Raw genomic sequence first — 22,813 nt, 5'->3', positions numbered from 1 at the left:
GAAGGAATTAATTACTAGGCATCAAAATAGTTGAAATATACGATGTGTTTGAAGGAATTAATTACTAGCCATTAAAATAGTTGAAATATACGATGCGTTTGAAGGAATTAATTACTAGGCATTAAAATAGTTGAAATATACGATGCGTTTGAAGGAATTAATTACTAGGCATTAAAATAGTTGAAATATACGATGCGTTTGAAGAAATTAATTACTAGGCATTAAAATAGTTGAAATATACGATGCGTTTGAAGGAATTAATTACTAGGCATTAAAATAGTTGAAATATACGATGCGTTTGAAGGAATTAATTACTAAGCATTAAAATAGTTGAAATATACGATGCGTTTGAAGAAATTAATTACTAGGCATTAAAATAGTTGAAATATACGATGCGTTTGAAGAAATTAATTACTAGGCATCAAAATAGTTGAAATATACGATGCGTTTGAAGGAATTAATTACTAGGCATCAAAATAGTTGAAATATACGATGCGTTTGAAGGAATTAATTACTAGGCATTAAAATAGTTGAAATATACGATGCGTTTGAAGGAATTAATTACTAGGCATTAAAATAGTTGAAATATACGATGCGTTTGAAGGAATTAATTACTAGGCATCAAAATAGTTGAAATATACGATGCGTTTGAAGGAATTAATTACTAGGCATTAAAATAGTTGAAATATACGATGCGTTTGAAGGAATTAATTACTAGGCATTAAAATAGTTGAAATATACGATGCGTTTGAAGGAATTAATTACTAGGCATTAAAATAGTTGAAATATACGATGCGTTTGAAGGAATTAATTACTAGGCATCAAAATAGTTGAAATATACGATGCGTTTGAAGGAATTAATTACTAGGCATTAAAATAGTTGAAATATACGATGCGTTTGAAGAAATTAATTACTAGGCATCAAAATAGTTGAAATATACGATGCGTTTGAAGAAATTAATTACTAGGCATCAAAATAGTTGAAATATACGATGCGTTTGAAGGAATTAATTACTAGGCATCAAAATAGTTGAAATATACGATGCGTTTGAAGGAATTAATTACTAGGCATTAAAATAGTTGAAATATACGATGCGTTTGAAGGAATTAATTACTAGGCATTAAAATAGTTGAAATATACGATGCGTTTGAAGAAATTAATTACTAGACATTAAAATAGTTGAAATATACGATGCGTTTGAAGGAATTAATTACTAGGCATTAAAATAGTTGAAATATACGATGCGTTTGAAGGAATTAATTACTAGGCATTAAAATAGTTGAAATATACGATGCGTTTGAAGGAATTAATTACTAGGCATTAAAATAGTTGAAATATACGATGCGTTTGAAGGAATTAATTACTAGGCATTAAAATAGTTGAAATATACGATGCGTTTGAAGGAATTAATTACTAGGCATTAAAATAGTTGAAATATACGATGCGTTTGAAGGAATTAATTACTAGGCATTAAAATAGTTGAAATATACGATGCGTTTGAAGGAATTAATTACTAGGCATTAAAATAGTTGAAATATACGATGCGTTTGAAGGAATTAATTACTAGGCATCAAAATAGTTGAAATATACGATGCGTTTGAAGGAATTAATTACTAGGCATCAAAATAGTTGAAGCATACGATGCGTTTGAAGGAATTAATTACTAGGCATTAAAATAGTTGAAATATACGATGCGTTTGAAGGAATTAATTACTAGGCATTAAAATAGTTGAAATATACGATGCGTTTGAAGGAATTAATTACTAGGCATTAAAATAGTTGAAATATACGATGCGTTTTAAGGAATTAATTACTAGGCATTAAAATAGTTGAAATATACGATGCGTTTGAAGGAATTAATTACTAGGCATTAAAATAGTTGAAATATACGATGCGTTTGAAGGAATTAATTACTAGACATTAAAATAGTTGAAATATACGATGCGTTTGAAGGAATTAATTACTAGGAATTAAAATAGTTGAAATATACGATGCGTTTGAAGGAATTAATTACTAGGCATCAAAATAGTTGAAATATACGATGCGTTTGAAGGAATTAATTACTAGGAATTAAAATAATTGAAATATGCGAATCGTTTGAAGGAATTAATTACTAGGCATTAAAATAGTTGAAATATACGATGCGTTTGAAGGAATTAATTACTAGGCATTAAAATAGTTGAAATATACGATGCGTTTGAAGGAATTAATTACTAGGCATCAAAATAGTTGAAATATACGATGCGTTTGAAGGAATTAATTACTAGGCATCAAAATAGTTGAAATATACGATGCGTTTGAAGGAATTAATTACTAGGCATTAAAATAGTTGAAATATACGATGCGTTTGAAGGAATTAATTACTAGGCATTAAAATAGTTGAAATATACGATGCGTTTGAAGGAATTAATTACTAGGCATTAAAATAGTTGAAATATACGATGCGTTTGAAGGAATTAATTACTAGACATTAAAATAGTTGAAATATACGATGCGTTTGAAGGAATTAATTACTAGGCATTAAAATAGTTGAAATATACGATGCGTTTGAAGGAATTAATTACTAGGCATCAAAATAGTTGAAATATACGATGCGTTTGAAGGAATTAATTACTAGGCATTAAAATAGTTGAAATATACGATGCGTTTGAAGGAATTAATTACTAGGCATCAAAATAGTTGAAATATACGATGCGTTTGAAGGAATTAATTTCTAGGCATTAAAATAGTTGAAATATACGATGCGTTTGAAGGAATTAATTACTAGACATTAAAATAATTGAAATATGCGAATCGTTTGAAGGAATTAATTACTAGGCATTAAAATAGTTGAAATATACGATGCGTTTGAAGGAATTAATTACTGGACATTAAAATAATTGAAATATGCGAATCGTTTGAAGGAATTAATTACTAGGCATTAAAATAGTTGAAATATACGATGCGTTTGAAGGAATTAATTACTAGACATTAAAATAATTGAAATATGCGAATCGTTTGAAGGAATTAATTACTAGACATTAAAATAATTGAAATATGCGAATCGTTTGAAGGAATTAATTTCTAGGCATTAAAATAGTTGAAATATACGATGCGTTTGAAGGAATTAATTACTAGACATTAAAATAATTGAAATATGCGAATCGTTTGAAGGAATTAATTACTAGGCATTAAAATAGTTGAAATATACGATGCGTTTGAAGGAATTAATTACTAGGCATTAAAATAGTTGAAATATACGATGCGTTTGAAGGAATTAATTACTAGGCATAAAAATAGTTGAAATATACGATGCGTTTGAAGGAATTAATTACTAGGCATTAAAATAGTTGAAATATACGATGCGTTTGAAGGAATTAATTACTAGGCATCAAAATAGTTGAAATATACGATGCGTTTGAAGGAATTAATTACTAGGCATTAAAATAGTTGAAATATACGATGCGTTTGAAGAAATTAATTACTAGGCATCAAAATAGTTGAAATATACGATGCGTTTGAAGGAATTAATTACTAGGCATCAAAATAGTTGAAATATGCGAATCGTTTGAAGGAATTAATTACTAGGCATCAAAATAGTTGAAATATACGATGCGTTTGAAGGAATTAATTACTAGGCATCAAAATAGTTGAAATATACGATGTGTTTGAAGGAATTAATTACTAGCCATTAAAATAGTTGAAATATACGATGCGTTTGAAGGAATTAATTACTAGGCATTAAAATAGTTGAAATATACGATGCGTTTGAAGGAATTAATTACTAGGCATTAAAATAGTTGAAATATACGATGCGTTTGAAGAAATTAATTACTAGGCATTAAAATAGTTGAAATATACGATGCGTTTGAAGGAATTAATTACTAGGCATTAAAATAGTTGAAATATACGATGCGTTTGAAGGAATTAATTACTAAGCATTAAAATAGTTGAAATATACGATGCGTTTGAAGAAATTAATTACTAGGCATTAAAATAGTTGAAATATACGATGCGTTTGAAGAAATTAATTACTAGGCATCAAAATAGTTGAAATATACGATGCGTTTGAAGGAATTAATTACTAGGCATCAAAATAGTTGAAATATACGATGCGTTTGAAGGAATTAATTACTAGGCATTAAAATAGTTGAAATATACGATGCGTTTGAAGGAATTAATTACTAGGCATTAAAATAGTTGAAATATACGATGCGTTTGAAGGAATTAATTACTAGGCATCAAAATAGTTGAAATATACGATGCGTTTGAAGGAATTAATTACTAGGCATTAAAATAGTTGAAATATACGATGCGTTTGAAGGAATTAATTACTAGGCATTAAAATAGTTGAAATATACGATGCGTTTGAAGGAATTAATTACTAGGCATTAAAATAGTTGAAATATACGATGCGTTTGAAGGAATTAATTACTAGGCATCAAAATAGTTGAAATATACGATGCGTTTGAAGGAATTAATTACTAGGCATTAAAATAGTTGAAATATACGATGCGTTTGAAGAAATTAATTACTAGGCATCAAAATAGTTGAAATATACGATGCGTTTGAAGAAATTAATTACTAGGCATCAAAATAGTTGAAATATACGATGCGTTTGAAGGAATTAATTACTAGGCATCAAAATAGTTGAAATATACGATGCGTTTGAAGGAATTAATTACTAGGCATTAAAATAGTTGAAATATACGATGCGTTTGAAGGAATTAATTACTAGGCATTAAAATAGTTGAAATATACGATGCGTTTGAAGGAATTAATTACTAGACATTAAAATAGTTGAAATATACGATGCGTTTGAAGGAATTAATTACTAGGCATTAAAATAGTTGAAATATACGATGCGTTTGAAGGAATTAATTACTAGGCATTAAAATAGTTGAAATATACGATGCGTTTGAAGGAATTAATTACTAGGCATCAAAATAGTTGAAATATACGATGCGTTTGAAGGAATTAATTACTAGTTATTAAAATAGTTGAAATATACGATGCGTTTGAAGGAATTAATTACTAGGCATTAAAATAGTTGAAATATACGATGCGTTTGAAGGAATTAATTACTAGGCATTAAAATAGTTGAAATATACGATGCGTTTGAAGGAATTAATTACTAGGCATTAAAATAGTTGAAATATACGATGCGTTTGAAGGAATTAATTACTAGGCATCAAAATAGTTGAAATATACGATGCGTTTGAAGGAATTAATTACTAGGCATCAAAATAGTTGAAGCATACGATGCGTTTGAAGGAATTAATTACTAGGCATTAAAATAGTTGAAATATACGATGCGTTTGAAGGAATTAATTACTAGGCATTAAAATAGTTGAAATATACGATGCGTTTGAAGGAATTAATTACTAGGCATTAAAATAGTTGAAATATACGATGCGTTTGAAGGAATTAATTACTAGGCATTAAAATAGTTGAAATATACGATGCGTTTGAAGGAATTAATTACTAGGCATTAAAATAGTTGAAATATACGATGCGTTTGAAGGAATTAATTACTAGACATTAAAATAGTTGAAATATACGATGCGTTTGAAGGAATTAATTACTAGGAATTAAAATAGTTGAAATATACGATGCGTTTGAAGGAATTAATTACTAGGCATCAAAATAGTTGAAATATACGATGCGTTTGAAGGAATTAATTACTAGGAATTAAAATAATTGAAATATGCGAACCGTTTGAAGGAATTAATTACTAGGCATTAAAATAGTTGAAATATACGATGCGTTTGAAGGAATTAATTACTAGGCATTAAAATAGTTGAAATATACGATGCGTTTGAAGGAATTAATTACTAGGCATCAAAATAGTTGAAATATACGATGCGTTTGAAGGAATTAATTACTAGGCATCAAAATAGTTGAAATATACGATGCGTTTGAAGGAATTAATTACTAGGCATTAAAATAGTTGAAATATACGATGCGTTTGAAGGAATTAATTACTAGGCATTAAAATAGTTGAAATATACGATGCGTTTGAAGGAATTAATTACTAGGCATTAAAATAGTTGAAATATACGATGCGTTTGAAGGAATTAATTACTAGACGTTAAAATAGTTGAAATATACGATGCGTTTGAAGGAATTAATTACTAGGCATTAAAATAGTTGAAATATACGATGCGTTTGAAGGAATTAATTACTAGGCATCAAAATAGTTGAAATATACGATGCGTTTGAAGGAATTAATTACTAGGCATTAAAATAGTTGAAATATACGATGCGTTTGAAGGAATTAATTACTAGGCATCAAAATAGTTGAAATATACGATGCGTTTGAAGGAATTAATTTCTAGGCATTAAAATAGTTGAAATATACGATGCGTTTGAAGGAATTAATTACTAGACATTAAAATAATTGAAATATGCGAATCGTTTGAAGGAATTAATTACTAGGCATTAAAATAGTTGAAATATACGATGCGTTTGAAGGAATTAATTACTGGACATTAAAATAATTGAAATATGCGAATCGTTTGAAGGAATTAATTACTAGGCATTAAAATAGTTGAAATATACGATGCGTTTGAAGGAATTAATTACTAGACATTAAAATAATTGAAATATGCGAATCGTTTGAAGGAATTAATTACTAGACATTAAAATAATTGAAATATGCGAATCGTTTGAAGGAATTAATTTCTAGGCATTAAAATAGTTGAAATATACGATGCGTTTGAAGGAATTAATTACTAGACATTAAAATAATTGAAATATGCGAATCGTTTGAAGGAATTAATTACTAGGCATTAAAATAGTTGAAATATACGATGCGTTTGAAGGAATTAATTACTAGGCATTAAAATAGTTGAAATATACGATGCGTTTGAAGGAATTAATTACTAGGCATCAAAATAGTTGAAATATACGATGCGTTTGAAGGAATTAATTACTAGGCATTAAAATAGTTGAAATATACGATGCGTTTGAAGGAATTAATTACTAGGCATTAAAATAGTTGAAATATACGATGCGTTTGAAGGAATTAATTACTAGGCATTAAAATAGTTGAAATATACGATGCGTTTTAAGGAATTAATTACTAGGCATTAAAATAGTTGAAATATACGATGCGTTTGAAGAAATTAATTACTAGGCATTAAAATAGTTGAAATATACGATGCGTTTGAAGGAATTAATTACTAGGCATTAAAATAGTTGAAATATACGATGCGTTTGAAGGAATTAATTACTAGGCATTAAAATAGTTGAAATATACGATGCGTTTGAAGGAATTAATTACTAGGCATTAAAATAGTTGAAATATACGATGCGTTTGAAGGAATTAATTACTAGGCATTAAAATAGTTGAAATATACGATGCGTTTGAAGGAATTAATTACTAGACATTAAAATAGTTGAAATATACGATGCGTTTGAAGGAATTAATTACTAGGCATCAAAATAGTTGAAATATACGATGCGTTTGAAGGAATTAATTACTAGACATTAAAATAGTTTAAATATACGATGCGTTTGAAGGAATTAATTACTAGGCATCAAAATAGTTGAAATATGCGAATCGTTTGAAGGAATTAATTACTAGACATCAAAATAGTTGAAATATACGATGCGTTTGAAGGAATTAATTACTAGGCATCAAAATAGTTGAAATATACGATGTGTTTGAAGGAATTAATTACTAGCCATTAAAATAGTTGAAATATACGATGCGTTTGAAGGAATTAATTACTAGGCATTAAAATAGTTGAAATATACGATGCGTTTGAAGGAATTAATTACTAGACATTAAAATAGTTGAAATATACGATGCGTTTGAAGGAATTAATTACTAGGCATTAAAATAGTTGAAATATACGATGCGTTTGAAGGAATTAATGACTAGACATTAAAATAGTTGAAATATACGATGCGTTTGAAGGAATTAATTACTAGACATTAAAATAATTGAAATATGCGAATCGTTTGAAGGAATTAATTACTAGGCATTAAAATAGTTGAAATATACGATGCGTTTGAAGGAATTAATTACTAGGCATTAAAATAGTTGAAATATACGATGCGTTTGAAGGAATTAATTACTAGGCATCAAAATAGTTGAAATATACGATGCGTTTGAAGGAATTAATTACTAGGCATCAAAATAGTTGAAATATACGATGCGTTTGAAGGAATTAATTACTAGGCATTAAAATAGTTGAAATATACGATGCGTTTGAAGGAATTAATTACTAGGCATTAAAATAGTTGAAATATACGATGCGTTTGAAGGAATTAATTACTAGGCATTAAAATAGTTGAAATATACGATGCGTTTGAAGAAATTAATTACTAGGCATTAAAATAGTTGAAATATACGATGCGTTTGAAGGAATTAATTACTAGGCATTAAAATAGTTGAAATATACGATGCGTTTGAAGGAATTAATTACTAGGCATTAAAATAGTTGAAATATACGATGCGTTTGAAGAAATTAATTACTAGGCATTAAAATAGTTGAAATATACGATGCGTTTGAAGGAATTAATTACTAGGCATTAAAATAGTTGAAATATACGATGCGTTTGAAGGAATTAATTACTAGACATTAAAATAGTTGAAATATACGATGCGTTTGAAGGAATTAATTACTAGGCATCAAAATAGTTGAAATATACGATGCGTTTGAAGGAATTAATTACTAGACATTAAAATAGTTTAAATATACGATGCGTTTGAAGGAATTAATTACTAGGCATCAAAATAGTTGAAATATGCGAATCGTTTGAAGGAATTAATTACTAGACATCAAAATAGTTGAAATATACGATGCGTTTGAAGGAATTAATTACTAGGCATCAAAATAGTTGAAATATACGATGTGTTTGAAGGAATTAATTACTAGCCATTAAAATAGTTGAAATATACGATGCGTTTGAAGGAATTAATTACTAGGCATTAAAATAGTTGAAATATACGATGCGTTTGAAGGAATTAATTACTAGACATTAAAATAGTTGAAATATACGATGCGTTTGAAGGAATTAATTACTAGGCATTAAAATAGTTGAAATATACGATGCGTTTGAAGGAATTAATGACTAGACATTAAAATAGTTGAAATATACGATGCGTTTGAAGGAATTAATTACTAGACATTAAAATAGTTGAAATATACGATGCGTTTGAAAGAATTAATTATCGCTGGATAAAAAGAAAATACAGGATTCGTCGCGGTTATATTGCCTGTCCTCAATGAGGTTGTTTCACTCGCATAAAAAATGGCAAAATTTTTCACATGAACTCTTCTGGGATGAAGGATTAGATTCTGATGCTATAAAGCAGACATTCGTGGACAATTCTGTAACTTACTCACAGAGAAACCCAACATCAGACTGCATTATTGACTGCATTATTTGGTTGTACTTATTTATGTGAGACCGATAAGCATCTATGTTTGCTGAGACTGGCTATTAGCAGCTACTGTCTAGACTATACATCGCTGACTGATTCCATCTAATGCAAGGCATAAGAGTAAGGTAATGAAAAACAAATGTACAAAGTTGTACTGTGCATTGCGAGTTGATGCAGTAATGCAAGGTACACCTGCATATACTGCACATATAAAAATGATTTACAGTATCTTTTATAAATAACTAGCGGGGGGGGGGAGGTACCCGGCGATGCCCGGGTGTCTTGAGGTAAATCAAAATTCCGGGGGGGGGGGGGTTTAAATAATAATAAAAAAATGTTTTGGTAGGTGAGTATGAGAATCGAACCCGTACCCTTGAGTTGGAAATTAATGTGTGAAAAAAAACAAAAAAAAAGTGCGATGTTACCATTGGGCCACCGCGACATACAGCGTAGACGTGTTTGAATTTATTTATCTAACTATAACTATAAAAACAGGCGTGCGTAATAAAAGTTAACTTTGCTGCTTCCATTTGACCTAATTAAGAAGGTCAAATAGAAGTCACGCAGCGTCAGCGTCAGCGTCTGAGTTTGTTTATCGAAATTTGACTGTCTGATATACAAGAATCTGATATACAAGATTGATCAAAGCTGATTTCTTCTGGACGTTTTTCCCGGCGCAATGCCGCGAACACGTCCGTTTGAGTTTAGTTTCACTATATTTATACTAAAAAGCCCAATCAACACGCGAGAAGCCAAAATAGCAATAATTTTGTAAAAATCGACGTAAATAAATCTATACGCTACGCGCTTTCCTAATTCCTAGATATTATGATATAGGACCTATATAAACAGTTTTATGCGATAGTAACGACCCCGAGAGCGTGTGCTCGAAAAGCCTTTTGAAGACATACACGAAATAGTCACACACATTTTGCCTTTTATATATATAGATGTGTTTGGCATTTTTAGTAGGTGGTAGATCATTTAGACTTAGTTATGTCATAAGTAGCTCTTATACTGAAAAAGTGTGTGCAACCCTGATGTAAGTCAACAAATGTTTTTTTTTTTTCTGAAAGCTTTCTACTCTAATAGTTTTTTTCTTCGGGCTGTTAGACTTTGAAATTTTCTCCTGCTTCCCCGACTGTACTGACATATGAAATAGCAGTAAATAAATAAATAAATAAATAAATAAAAATGGGGGTTTAACTTGATTGCTAAAAAACTTAAAATAATTGGAATTAAAAAAAAACAAACTGATTTTTATTTTTACAGTTAATTATTATTTATTGGACAATCATTCATACAGGTTTGAATCTGCCAAGGATAATAATATGTAGGAGTATCAGAATGTTATTTCTTATGTCATGTTTTTTTTGTTTGTTTTATAATCATATTTCTTTATATTTTTTCCACAGTGCCCTTCAGAAACTCGGTCCTTACAAAACTACTGAAAAGCGCCCTTGGCGGAAACAGCAAAACAATCATGGTGAGACGTTTAAATAATGTCACCACATTAAACATGAGTTAATTAATTTTCCCTAAATCCCCTCTCCTATATAACTGAATCTGACAAAATGCATCATACAGTATAATTTAGTTTTGGGATTGCGTTATGCTTGAAAATAATCTGTCTGAACTGTTCTAATGAATTGTAATTTATAATTAGGGATGTGACAACAGCATATTCTTTTCATTGTTTTGGCTCTTGGGTATATATCCGTTAATATTTTATATGTTTTTATGTAGCCTGATGTGGTTCTCGGTTCTTGGATATATACTCGAGAGTCAGAAGAATGAAAAGAATATGCTGTTGTCACAGCCCTATTTATAATAAACTGAACACATCAACCCATCTATCTCTTACTTATGTATTTCTTTCACCGCTCTCACTCTATGTTGATTCAACCATTATCTACTTTCAATGTCTTTTTTATTCAGCATGACCATCAAAATTACACACGTATGTCTGTTTACTTCCAACACCTATTAAATAATACTTGCATAATAATAATAAGAATGTATAATGGCAATAATAATGATAATATTAACGATAATAGTAATAATAATAATGATAATAATAATAATGATGGCAATAATAATGATAATAATAATAATGATGGCAATAATAATGATAATATTAACGATAATAGCAATAGGAATACTCATAAAAATAATAATGAAAATAATAACAATAATTAAGTATATATATATACATGCTTGCTTGCTCGACATTCTGAATGTTCTCTAGACATGGTCTGCACATATTCGGACTCTATCTAATATTAATAACAATAAAAAACAACAACAACAACAACAACAATAAATGTTAAGTCTGAGGTAAATTCGCGTTATTTTGGATAAGTAGATAATTTTCCCTATATATATATATATATATATATATATATATATATATATATATATATATATGTATATATATATATGCATATATATATGTACATATATACAGGGTGTCCCAAAAGTCGCACATCATCTAGGTTTTTATAAAAAATAAATATGATATCTATTTTCTTGTTAATTAGCTCAACAGATGGACAATTGTAGTACACATTTGAGATGTTCCCGAAGACAAAAATGCCAAGAGGGACAGATCTGGTGAGCGGAGTAGCCACTCTACGAAGATCAGTATATGGTGTGCAACTTCTGTGACACTATGTATATATATATATATATATATATATATATATATACATATACATATGTACATATATATATGTACATATATATATGTACATATATATACGTACATATATATATATATGTACATATATATATGTACATATATATATGTACATATACATATATATACATACACTTGTGCCCGATATTATTCATACCCCTCGGATCTTTGAGATTTCTATAAGAATATTGCTCAAACCAGAAGGTAGACAATATTAAAGGGATTTCAAACAATAAATCAAGCATAAGCATTTAATTTAAACTCAACAAATAAATAAATTATGCAAGTTTGAAACATTATACAAAGAAAAACAATAATGGCACTAGTTCAAAATTATTCATACCTCTCTTACTAATAGTCAATAGCATGCCCTTTATTCTTAATAACTGCCTGTAACCGTTTGGGATATTTATCAACAAGGTTTTTACAAGCATCAACACTGATTTTTGACCATTCTTCAATGCAGTAATTCTCCAAATCCCTCAAATTTCTAGGTTTCCGCTTTTTAACCTCAGTTTTCAATATGTGCCAGAGGTTTTCGATAGGGTTCAGGTCGGGACTCTGGCTAGGCCATTCCAAAACATTAATTTGATTATCCTCAAACCATTTCTTGACTATTTTGGCAGTATGTTTTGGATCATTATCCTGTTGAAGGACCCAGTTTGGTCCTAAATGGAGCTTCTCCGCATCCTGTCTAATGTTTTTCTGGAGTATCTCCAAATATTGCTCCTTCTTCATGGTTCCATCTATCTTGACCAAACTACCTGGACCACTAGCCGAAAAGGAGCCCCAAAACATTAGGCTACCACCACCATGTTTCACCGTGGGTATGGTGTTCTTTGGGTTGTAAGCTTCTCCTTTCTTCCTTCAAACGTAAGAAGCATCCATATGGCCAAACAATTCAATTTTTGTTTCGTCAGTCCACAAAATACTTGAGAAAACGGACTCTGGAGAATTCACATGGGTCCTAGCAAACTTTAGACGTGCTGCAAGGTGTTTTCCGGTGTGCAATGGAGTCCTTCTTGGTCTTCTTCCTTTCAGACCATTTTCATGCAGAGTCCTTTGCAATGTTTGCCTTGATATTTTTATGCCAGAAGACTCCAGATTTTCTAAAATGCCCTTATTAGTGGTGGTTGGATTTGCATTAACACTTCTTACAATATTCCTGGTGGCTCTAGCAGACAGTTTCCTTTTCCTTCCTCTACCAATCAAGTTGTTTGTTGTGTGGTGGCTCTGGAATTTTTTGATGATGCTCTGTACTGTTGCTGTAGGGACCTCAAATTTCTTGGAAATTGACTTGTAACCTAAACCATCCTTATGTGAATTCACAATTTTAGTCCTAAGATCATTACTAAGCTCTTTTTTCTTCCTCATTCTAATAATTTTTATTCTTTTATTGGTTTTCAGTTGATATCATTTTAATTTCTGAAAAATGCAAAAAACGAAATGAAATTAATCAAAGGTTGTATAAAAGCATTCAAAATAAGAATCAAACAGAAAACAAACAGTCAGAAACTCGATTAATACTGAAAAAATAAGGGGGTATGATTATTTTTGAACATTGCAGATTTTATAAATAGCTGTATATTTCTTTTATTACAAGTATCCCGAGATTTTAAAATGACGAAAATGATCAGAAGAGGTTTATTAAGAATATGTATCAATATGGACGTAAACAATAAATTCTTACAAAAGTTACACCTAATAAACTCAATTTTCAAGGGGGGTATGAATAATATCGGGCACAAGTGTATATATATGTACATATGCATATACATAGGTGCATATATATGCACATATATTTATATATATATATATATATATATATATATATATATATATATATATATGCACAACCCCTAGGTGGGGACCATCATCATGTCAAGTTTGGTCATTGGATGAAGGAGAGTATATATATATATATATATATATATATATATATATATATATATATATATATATATATCCTAGGACCCTGACCTTTGACCTTAATATTAAAAAATGATGTACACCAACCCTACGTGGGGGGACCATCATCATGTCAGGTTTTGTTATGATCGGTCCACTGGTGTGGGCTGTAGGAGAGTTGTACACACGGACACACACACACGAACGCTACTACTTATATACAAATGTATATTAGTGGCTTGGTAAGGCCACAAGGGAAACAACCAAGCAAAAAAAAAAAAAAAAAAACAACAATAAAAACTCCAAGCAAAATTAATTCCAAAGCAGCAAAACTGAAGCTGGCTTGCCAGGACACTATATGTACCAATGTAGACGAATTTGAGCATATTTTCTTCGGTGGAAATAAAGGTTCTTTTTTACCAATTGTCATAAAAATTTAACCATAGAATAGTATTTTAATCTTCCAAAATCTATATATATATAAGAGAAAGAAAATTAAAACTGAAAGTTGAACTTTACAATCAAAATTCATTGTTCGACTGAATATTGCAAAAAACAATTTCCAAAGTCCTTATTCCGTGGGGTTTCAAAGAATGCTATTTTATTCTTCTTCTCATCAGGGGACATAAAGAAATCAGCAAATTATATTTGTAGCAATGCTAGAATTTGCTAGTTAAGGCATTAAGTGAAACCGCAATTTATTTTAGTTATAAATTGCCAAATAAAAATATTCAAAAATATTGGATATGTAAAAAAACTAATATAAAAACAAACCGCGCATAATATTTCAGCTTGAATGAAACTACTCTAGAGTTGATTCAAAATGCAAAATAGTTCTTTAGATAGAATGTATTCCAAAATAAGTCCAGTGTTACGATGCCTATAATCCGATTGGAAAGTTTTTAAAAACCCGATTGGAAAGTTTACTAAACAGCTGAAATAATGCAAATTGTTTTGTTTTTTTCCGGGTCGTGCAGTAGTCCAAAGAGAAGTCTGTCACTGGTCAAATGGGATCTAATAGTAAGAAGAGAGAAATCCAAAATGAGGACCTTCATCCTCGGCTTAAAAAGAAAAAGTGATTTGAAGCGGGATGGGGTGGGGGTGGGGACACAAAAAAAAAAAAAACGCCGTAAAAGTTCGTAATTACTGTGACCGGAAATTGTCCAGACAGAATGAAACAAATCTTTTCTATAAAGAAATTCGATGTCAAAAGTGTAGGATTGATGATTATAATTTTTTAAGTGTTGCAGAATCAGGCTGTCAAAATGGCATGATGATGATAAAGGTAACAAAATAATAATAATAATAATAATAATAATAATGATGATGATGATGATAATAATAAACCCAAAATAATTCTAAAAAGAGTATAGTCAATGATCATGGATAATAATAATAATAATAATAATAATAATAATAATAATAATAATAATTTAGTAATTATAGTAACAAAATTTAGTAATATATATATATATATATATATATATATATATATATATATATATATATATATATATATGTATGTATGTATGTATGTATGTATGTATGTATAAAAACACATACAAAATATCTGATATTTCCCCCAAACCCCTGACCTTGATGGAGGGGAGACTCAAACTTGCTGCGATGGTTTCAAATGATCTTAAATAACAGCAAGGGGATACTTGATTCCTAATATTTCTCATATGCTATAGCTCCATTATATCAAATAATCATTAAACGAAATTTACTTTATGTATGAAAACCAAAAAGGGGAAGTATAACATGAGAATCATTTGGAATCAAGTCTCCCCTTGCTGTTATTTCAGATCATTTGAAACCATAACAGCAAATTTTAGTGTCCCCTCAATGAAGGCCAAATGTTTTTCGGAAATATCAGATATTTTATAATTCATATGCAAAACTAGGAAACATTTTATAGCTGTAAAATAGTGCCAAAAATAGGCTGTAAATAATGGATGATATCCTTAATGTGCGACGTAAAGGCAAATGTCATATAGCCCACTACACAATTCAGATTATTAGCTTTCCAACGAGCCTTCATTTGTTAAATTCTGATCAATAGTCGCTGAGATTTGGAACTTATAAAATTGCCCAAAAGAGGGTCTCTCTCTCTCTCTCTTTTTTTTTCTCTCTCTCTCTCTCTCTCTCTCTCTCTCTCTCTCTCTATATATATATATATATATATATATATATATATATATATATTCGTAGCAAAATTGAATATTGAAATGCTCATATCTTTGATTCTATGGGATGAAAACATGAAAATTTGAAGATTATAATACTATTCTATGGTTAAAAGTTTATGACAATTTGTAAAAAAGAACCTTAATTTTCAAACTAATAAAATATGCCAAAATTTGCCTACATTCATATATATATATAGTGTCCTGGCAAACCACCTTTAGTTTTGCCGCTTTGGGTTTTTTTTGTTTCGTTGTCTTCCCTGTGACCTTGCCAGGTAACTAATACATGCCACTTTTTTTTGCAATTTTATAAGTTCAAAATCTCAGCGACTATAGATCAGACTTTAACAAATGAAGGCTCGTTGGAAAGGGAATGACCTGAATTGTGTAGTCTGCTATGTGACACTTGTCTTTAAGGTCGCATATTAAGACGATCATCCATCATCCCAAGACTATTTTGGGCACTTTTTTTTTACAGCCATAAAATGTTTAAGTAAAGTTGCAGTATCTTTACTTCCCCAAAAACTTTTAAAAATTACCACCACACAGGTTTTGTAGGTCGCTGAAAATTAAAATAACGTTTAAAATTCCAGGAAACGAGTAGTTTCCAAGATATTAAGAAGCTATTGTTTCAAAAAGTGGGGAATCACTTTTCCATATAATCTTAACGTAAAATGAACACCCACTTATAGCCACCCTTTTTTTAGGTGGGGGACGTTTGTTATTTTTTTTTAGGGGTAGTGCTTAGAGATATAACATATGAGAAATATTTGGAATCAAGTCTCCCCTTGTTATTCTTTCAGATCATTTGAAACCATAGCAGCAAGTTTTAGTTTCCCCTCCGTCAACGGCAGAAGTTTTGGGGAAATATAAGATATTTTGTGTGTGTTTATATATATATATATATATATATATATATATATATATATATATATATATATATATATATATATATATATATATATAAAATTATAGTGATTTATTGTGAGGAAAAAGGGATGGGTAAGAGATAATAAGGTGGTGAAGGTTAAAATACATTAGATTGTAGTGTGTGCGGGGGGGGGTAGCACGCCTACCTGAATCTGCTACACACACTACAATCTAATGTATTTTAACCTTCAAAACTTAAATATTGTCGATACCCGTCACCCTCACCCTTTTTGTTTCCGTATTTCCTCTAAAACACTTCTTCCAAATACTACCAACCATTTCTGTAAGGTCTGACGAGGCTGTTGGATCATAAACATGGTCCAACATCCGAAACATATGTAACCAAACAGATAAAACGGTAATAAAAATATAAAACATATATTTACACACACACACACACACACACACACACACACACACACACACACACACACACACATATATATATATATATGTAAATATATATATATATATATGTAAATATATGTATCTATATATATGTGTGTATATATATGGATGCATATAAGTCTATATATATATATATATATATATATATATATATATATATATATATATATTATTTTTGAATTAAATAAACAATTCTCAACTAAATTATTTCTATTTTTTCTTTTCTTTTTAAAGGTCGCTGCCATAAGTCCTGCGCACACGAATTACGAAGAAACATTGTCAACTTTAAAATACGGTAAATCAGTATTGAATCGTTTCTGTATCTAATGTGTAAAGTAAAGTTAGTCTATCGTTATCAATGGCTCTCTTCTTGCAAAATCAATATTTGAGTCTAGTTTGCCAGTTGTTTTTTTTTTCTAAATCGTTGTAACACGTTTTTAAGCAGAATAAAATGTAATTCGAATTAACTGTTGGCCAAAATAGACTTTGTCTGTATATGAATAATTGTTATATGGCTGCCATCTTTAAAAAAAAACAAAAAACCCCAAAAACGTAAAACAGCATTGTTTCATACTGAGTTGTTTCCCTTGATTGGAACAGAAAGATAATATTTAAAGAGAAAGAAACATAACAAAATGAGAGTAAAAATATTACCAGAAATGCAATATTTGAAGAAAAAACAAAACAAAAACAAACAAAAAAAATGACCGGGCAATGTTGGTGGAATAAATCAGTCAACAAGGCTCTTCTAGCACTGAAAGAAGATCTTTTAGCAGGCCCTGAACTCACCCGGAAAAAGTGGGTAACGCTCAATTGGGCTCGAGTGAAGGTTGCCAAAACACAGGACAACCTGCACAAGTGTACAGGACAGTGGGTGTTATTCCTTGTTTTGGTTTCCTTGCGACAGTGTCTATAGGTTAAAACTGGTGTAAATCGGGTGTAACGTTACAGAGGTATGATTTTATGATTAATTGGAATTGGAATCGAGAATTGTATCGGAATCGGAAATTTAGAAAAGAATCTGTAATAATATTGGAGTGGGGGGAAAATATTGCAATCTTCCCATCACTAGTATGCACTTCATTGCGAAGTAAAGGTATGTTTTTAAGAGACTTAAACCTTTCATTGGCAATGGTTTATAAGTGTGTTCCGAGGAATAGAAATTGTCAATTACTCGACTCTATCCTTGAATCACTCTTAAAAACCATATGCAAATAAAAACAACCTTTGGCTAAATAATCGTCAAGGTTTTACCTTTTGTTGCTAAACGATAGAAGGACTTTGATAAATGAAAAGATACGAAACATGAAGAGTTTAAAATTAGACGTGTCTTAATGAAAATCAGTTTGGTAGAAATTTACACAGAAAAGGATATGTAACATTGCCGTTACGTATTAACATGGACCCACACGTTGCATGTTCGATACCTACGTCCAGTCTCACGAGACAATGGCCACCTCTGTAAGGGTAGCTGCACATATAATTGTGAAGCAAAGGTTGCGCAATTCCTAACCACACCTTTCCTGAATCAGCACTGTTTGTACCCAGTGACAAAAAGAGGCCCAAGACTAACGAAACACTGCAGAGAGTACATACAGTACCTGCAATTCTTAAATGATCATCCATGTTAGTACTGACCAGGCTCAGTATTGCTTAACTTTGATGATCTGGCCGGTGTGTCAATGTGATTATGCTGTACTCACATTGTGTGTTAAAATGCCTGTAACACATGGGTAATGTTACAAAAACAATCAAGGTGGGGGAAAAACAGTCTGAAACCTGTAAAAAATTAAATGTTTCTAGTTTGACCCTAACCCTAACCCTAATCTTAATCCTAGTTCTAATCCTAATCCTAATGTTTGCAGCCGATCGAGCCAAGCAAATAAAAACCAGAGCCAAAGTGAACGAGAATGACACGGCTGCTTTGATTCGTCAACTGCGCGAAGAAAACGAAAAATATAAAAAACAAATGGAAGCAGAAGGTAAGTACTATTAATTAAAAGAATTGACTGACCGTAATCAAGGGTGACCTAAAAGTCTGCTTTTTATTTGAGTCTATACCGAATTGTAGAAGAGGGCTCCACTTATCCTTGATTACACTTTATAATGCGTTGTTTCGCAAAGAAGCATCTAGTAACATTTGTTAAGTCTGTGGTATATAAATCGACAGAGGATTGACTCTTCGATCCACATTCTAACTATTATGTCCAATGTGCCGAATGATCTAATAGATTATGGTAAGATCAATTTGACATTCCGGCATAATGCTCGAGACATTTCATTGTTGCCTTACTTCCCTGTTTTCTAAACGGTGGTAGATGATTTGGTGTCCCCAACAAAATATCTTCTAACAGATAGAAGAAATTGATCACATTCTTAAATGAATTATTATTATTTACTAATGTTGGGATGATTAATCAGAATCGGAATCAGGAATCGGAAAAATCGGAGCTTTTTTGGGGTATCGGAATCGGGAAAATTTGAGCCTATTTTCCGATGCCAAAACCGATTTCTTTAATTATCTATTTTATTTGATTTTGTTTTTATAAAACGTCTTCCACTGCTTGTAGTAATAATATAATAATAAATATTTATTGATTAAAACTGCTAGTAAGACTAAAATCTCTAGATCACCCCGTCACAAGTGATTTTACGTTTGAGAAAATACCTGTACATTTAAGGTGTTTTCTTACAGTAATCGGGACAAAATAACAATTTTATAGTAAAATATTTAGAGATTTATAAAGAATCGGTATCGGAATCGGTAATTATATCGGAATCGGGAAAAATATTAGAATCGTCTCATCACTATTATTTACTCACTAGGAATAGTCACGCAGGCTATCATAAAACATTTCTGTTTGAGAACAACTTGTGGTGTTACCTGGAGTCTGAGTGACAACAAGTCTCTGCAACAGCCACTTACCATTGATTTCTCGTTGGCAGCGACCATTGGTCTTTACTGGAATTTGGGTGGCAATAAGTCTCCTAAGGTCCCAGCCTTCTTTGCTCTCAAGCAGCGGAGGTCTGGCGAGTGCTTTCTTTCCATGGTCTTTCCATCCTCCTTGACACTCCTCATTTATTCGGTGTGGTGCCAGTTTATGACTACATCCACACACACACACACACACACACACACACACACACACACACACACACACACACACACACATATATATATATATATATATATATAAAAATATTTCCCTAAAATCTCTGGCCTTGCAGGAGGGGTGACTAAAACTTGCTGCTATGGTTTAAAATGATTTGAAATAACAGCAAGAGGAGACTTGATTCCAAATATTTCTTATATGTTATATCTGCCCTATTTGAAAACCAAATGGGGGTGAGGTAACATAGGAGAAATATTTGGAATCAAGTCTCCTCTTGCTTTATTTCAGATCATTTGAAACTATAGCAGCAAGTTTTAGTCACCCCTCCATCAAGGTCAGATTTTTTTTTGGGAAATATCACATATTTTGTATTCATATGCAAAACTAGGGAAGCAAATGGCTATGATTGTAGCATTTTATTGCTGTAAAAAAGTGATAAAAATTGGCTGTGGATGATGGATGATCCTCTTAGTGTGCGACGTTAAGGGCAAATGTCATCAAACACACTACACAATTCAGGTCATTAGCTTTCTAACGAGACTTCATTTGTTAAATTCTGATCAATAGTCACTGAGATTTGGGACATAAAATTGCCAGAAAGGGTGCCGTTTGCATTCTGCATATTGACTTTGTTGTCCGAAATAATTTCAGGCCAAGGAGCTTCACAAGAACAGCTTGAAGAATATATGAGTCTCTTGAAAGAAAACCAACGTAAAATGGCGGAAATGGAACAATCGTATGAAGAACGACTTAAAGAAGCCGACGAGAAAGCAAATAAGGTTTGTATAACGGAAGCCATTTTGATTTTCTGATAAATGTTTTAGGTTTAGAAGTTTTTTGGATAGTGATGGACACGTTGGTATTATATATGTTTGATGATGTGGGCTCCCAAGGCGACGTTCACATATACACAGGATATCGGAGTCATGGGTCAGCAAATACATACTCAAATGTCATCTTCATCTGCTAACCAGAAGTAGATGTGAGATCATATGGCTCGTAGAGAGAGTGAGCAAGAGAGGTAAGTAGTCGGTTGGAAGTATCAGAGGGATGACGAAGGATCAACTCTAAACACCTAACATTTTCCCATTGGGTTGGGAGAAAGCAGCTATTCAAACACACTGCTCTCTCTCTCTCTCTCTCTCTCTCTCTCTCTCTCTTTATTAATGGGTATGTTGCTAGTTCATATATCTGATGATTTGATTTCCCAGCGCGGCATTCACGCATCCAGAGGATCTCAAGGTTATGGGGCTCAGCGATTATGTACGCAAATGTCATCGCAACCTGGTAGTTAGAAACAAAGTGACGTTATATGGCTCAAAGAGAGAGGGTTTTAGAGAGGTAGGCAGTTGTTTGAAAGAAACAATATATTGTTTTTGATGTATCTTCATTTCTTCAAACGTGATTATTTGGGTCCCGGTGCGTACACAGGATATCAGGGTTATGGGACCAGCAAGTATGTACTCAAGTGTCACCGTAATCTGGTATCTTTCTGAAGAGAAAGAGTTTGAGAAGTAAACAGTCGATGATGAGTCTCGGAGCGAAACAGATAGGTAAAGATGAATTAAGGTCAACGATAACTTAAGGAGCCAGTAGCCAAATATCCGCAGCACACTATGCCCCCGTCTCTGTCACTGGCAGAAGAGAAGGCAACATCAACATCTCGATAAAAATCCTTTCTTAAAATTTGTGATTGCGTTTCTACACGTAAAGAACCAACGTTCCCGACTGTCAATCACATTCTGTCTCTATTCCTGAATATAATCAGGGAATAACGGAATGTTGGAATGTTTCTATTTCAGCAATGCCGTCTATATATACTCATAATACATAGCACTTCAAAATAGTAGTTTGGATTAACGAACAACTCAAATTGCATTCAAAATGGCGTCTTACCATGACGTCCACCAACATCGCAAGTTATTTTCAAAGATCATGTGTTAGGATTGTTTCATTTTTTAATTTTTTTAAAAGAACTTTTAAGAAACAAGAATTAAAACTTTTTTTTTCATTAAAAAAAGAACAAAAGTTTCAACATCAACTTTCATTTAAAACGACCACTTCGGGTTAAACTATAACAAAAGCGTAAATTGTATTAAGATTGTTTTTTTTTTAAAATAAAACTGTGGTTAAAACAATCAAGTGTTAATTTTCGACGCATTGCTGTCAAAATTCAACTCGATACTCTCC

The 22,813-nt window shown here is 31.2% G+C and overlaps 1 protein-coding gene across 2 annotated transcripts in view; it reads left to right on the top strand.

The window, feature by feature from the left end:
* LOC145246862 (kinesin-like protein KIF28) overlaps positions 1 to 22,813 on the top strand; it is a 128,375-nt gene that overhangs the window by 64,337 nt on the left and 41,225 nt on the right. For both annotated transcript variants that reach the window (XM_080108708.1, XM_080108709.1), the window contains exons 9-12: positions 10,793 to 10,863; positions 17,745 to 17,805; positions 19,376 to 19,492; positions 21,275 to 21,402. In XM_080108708.1, the coding sequence (XP_079964834.1) occupies positions 10,793 to 10,863; positions 17,745 to 17,805; positions 19,376 to 19,492; positions 21,275 to 21,402 (377 nt within the window). The remainder of the gene's footprint in view (positions 1 to 10,792; positions 10,864 to 17,744; positions 17,806 to 19,375; positions 19,493 to 21,274; positions 21,403 to 22,813) is intronic.

This window comes from Euprymna scolopes, chromosome 24, assembly GCF_053919585.1.
Source record: "Euprymna scolopes isolate OS-2025 chromosome 24, ASM5391958v1, whole genome shotgun sequence".
In the NCBI taxonomy this organism is placed as follows: domain Eukaryota; kingdom Metazoa; phylum Mollusca; class Cephalopoda; order Sepiida; family Sepiolidae; genus Euprymna; species Euprymna scolopes.
The sequence above is the reverse complement of the archived record's forward strand: the minus strand, read 5'-3'. Positions and strand labels throughout refer to the sequence as shown.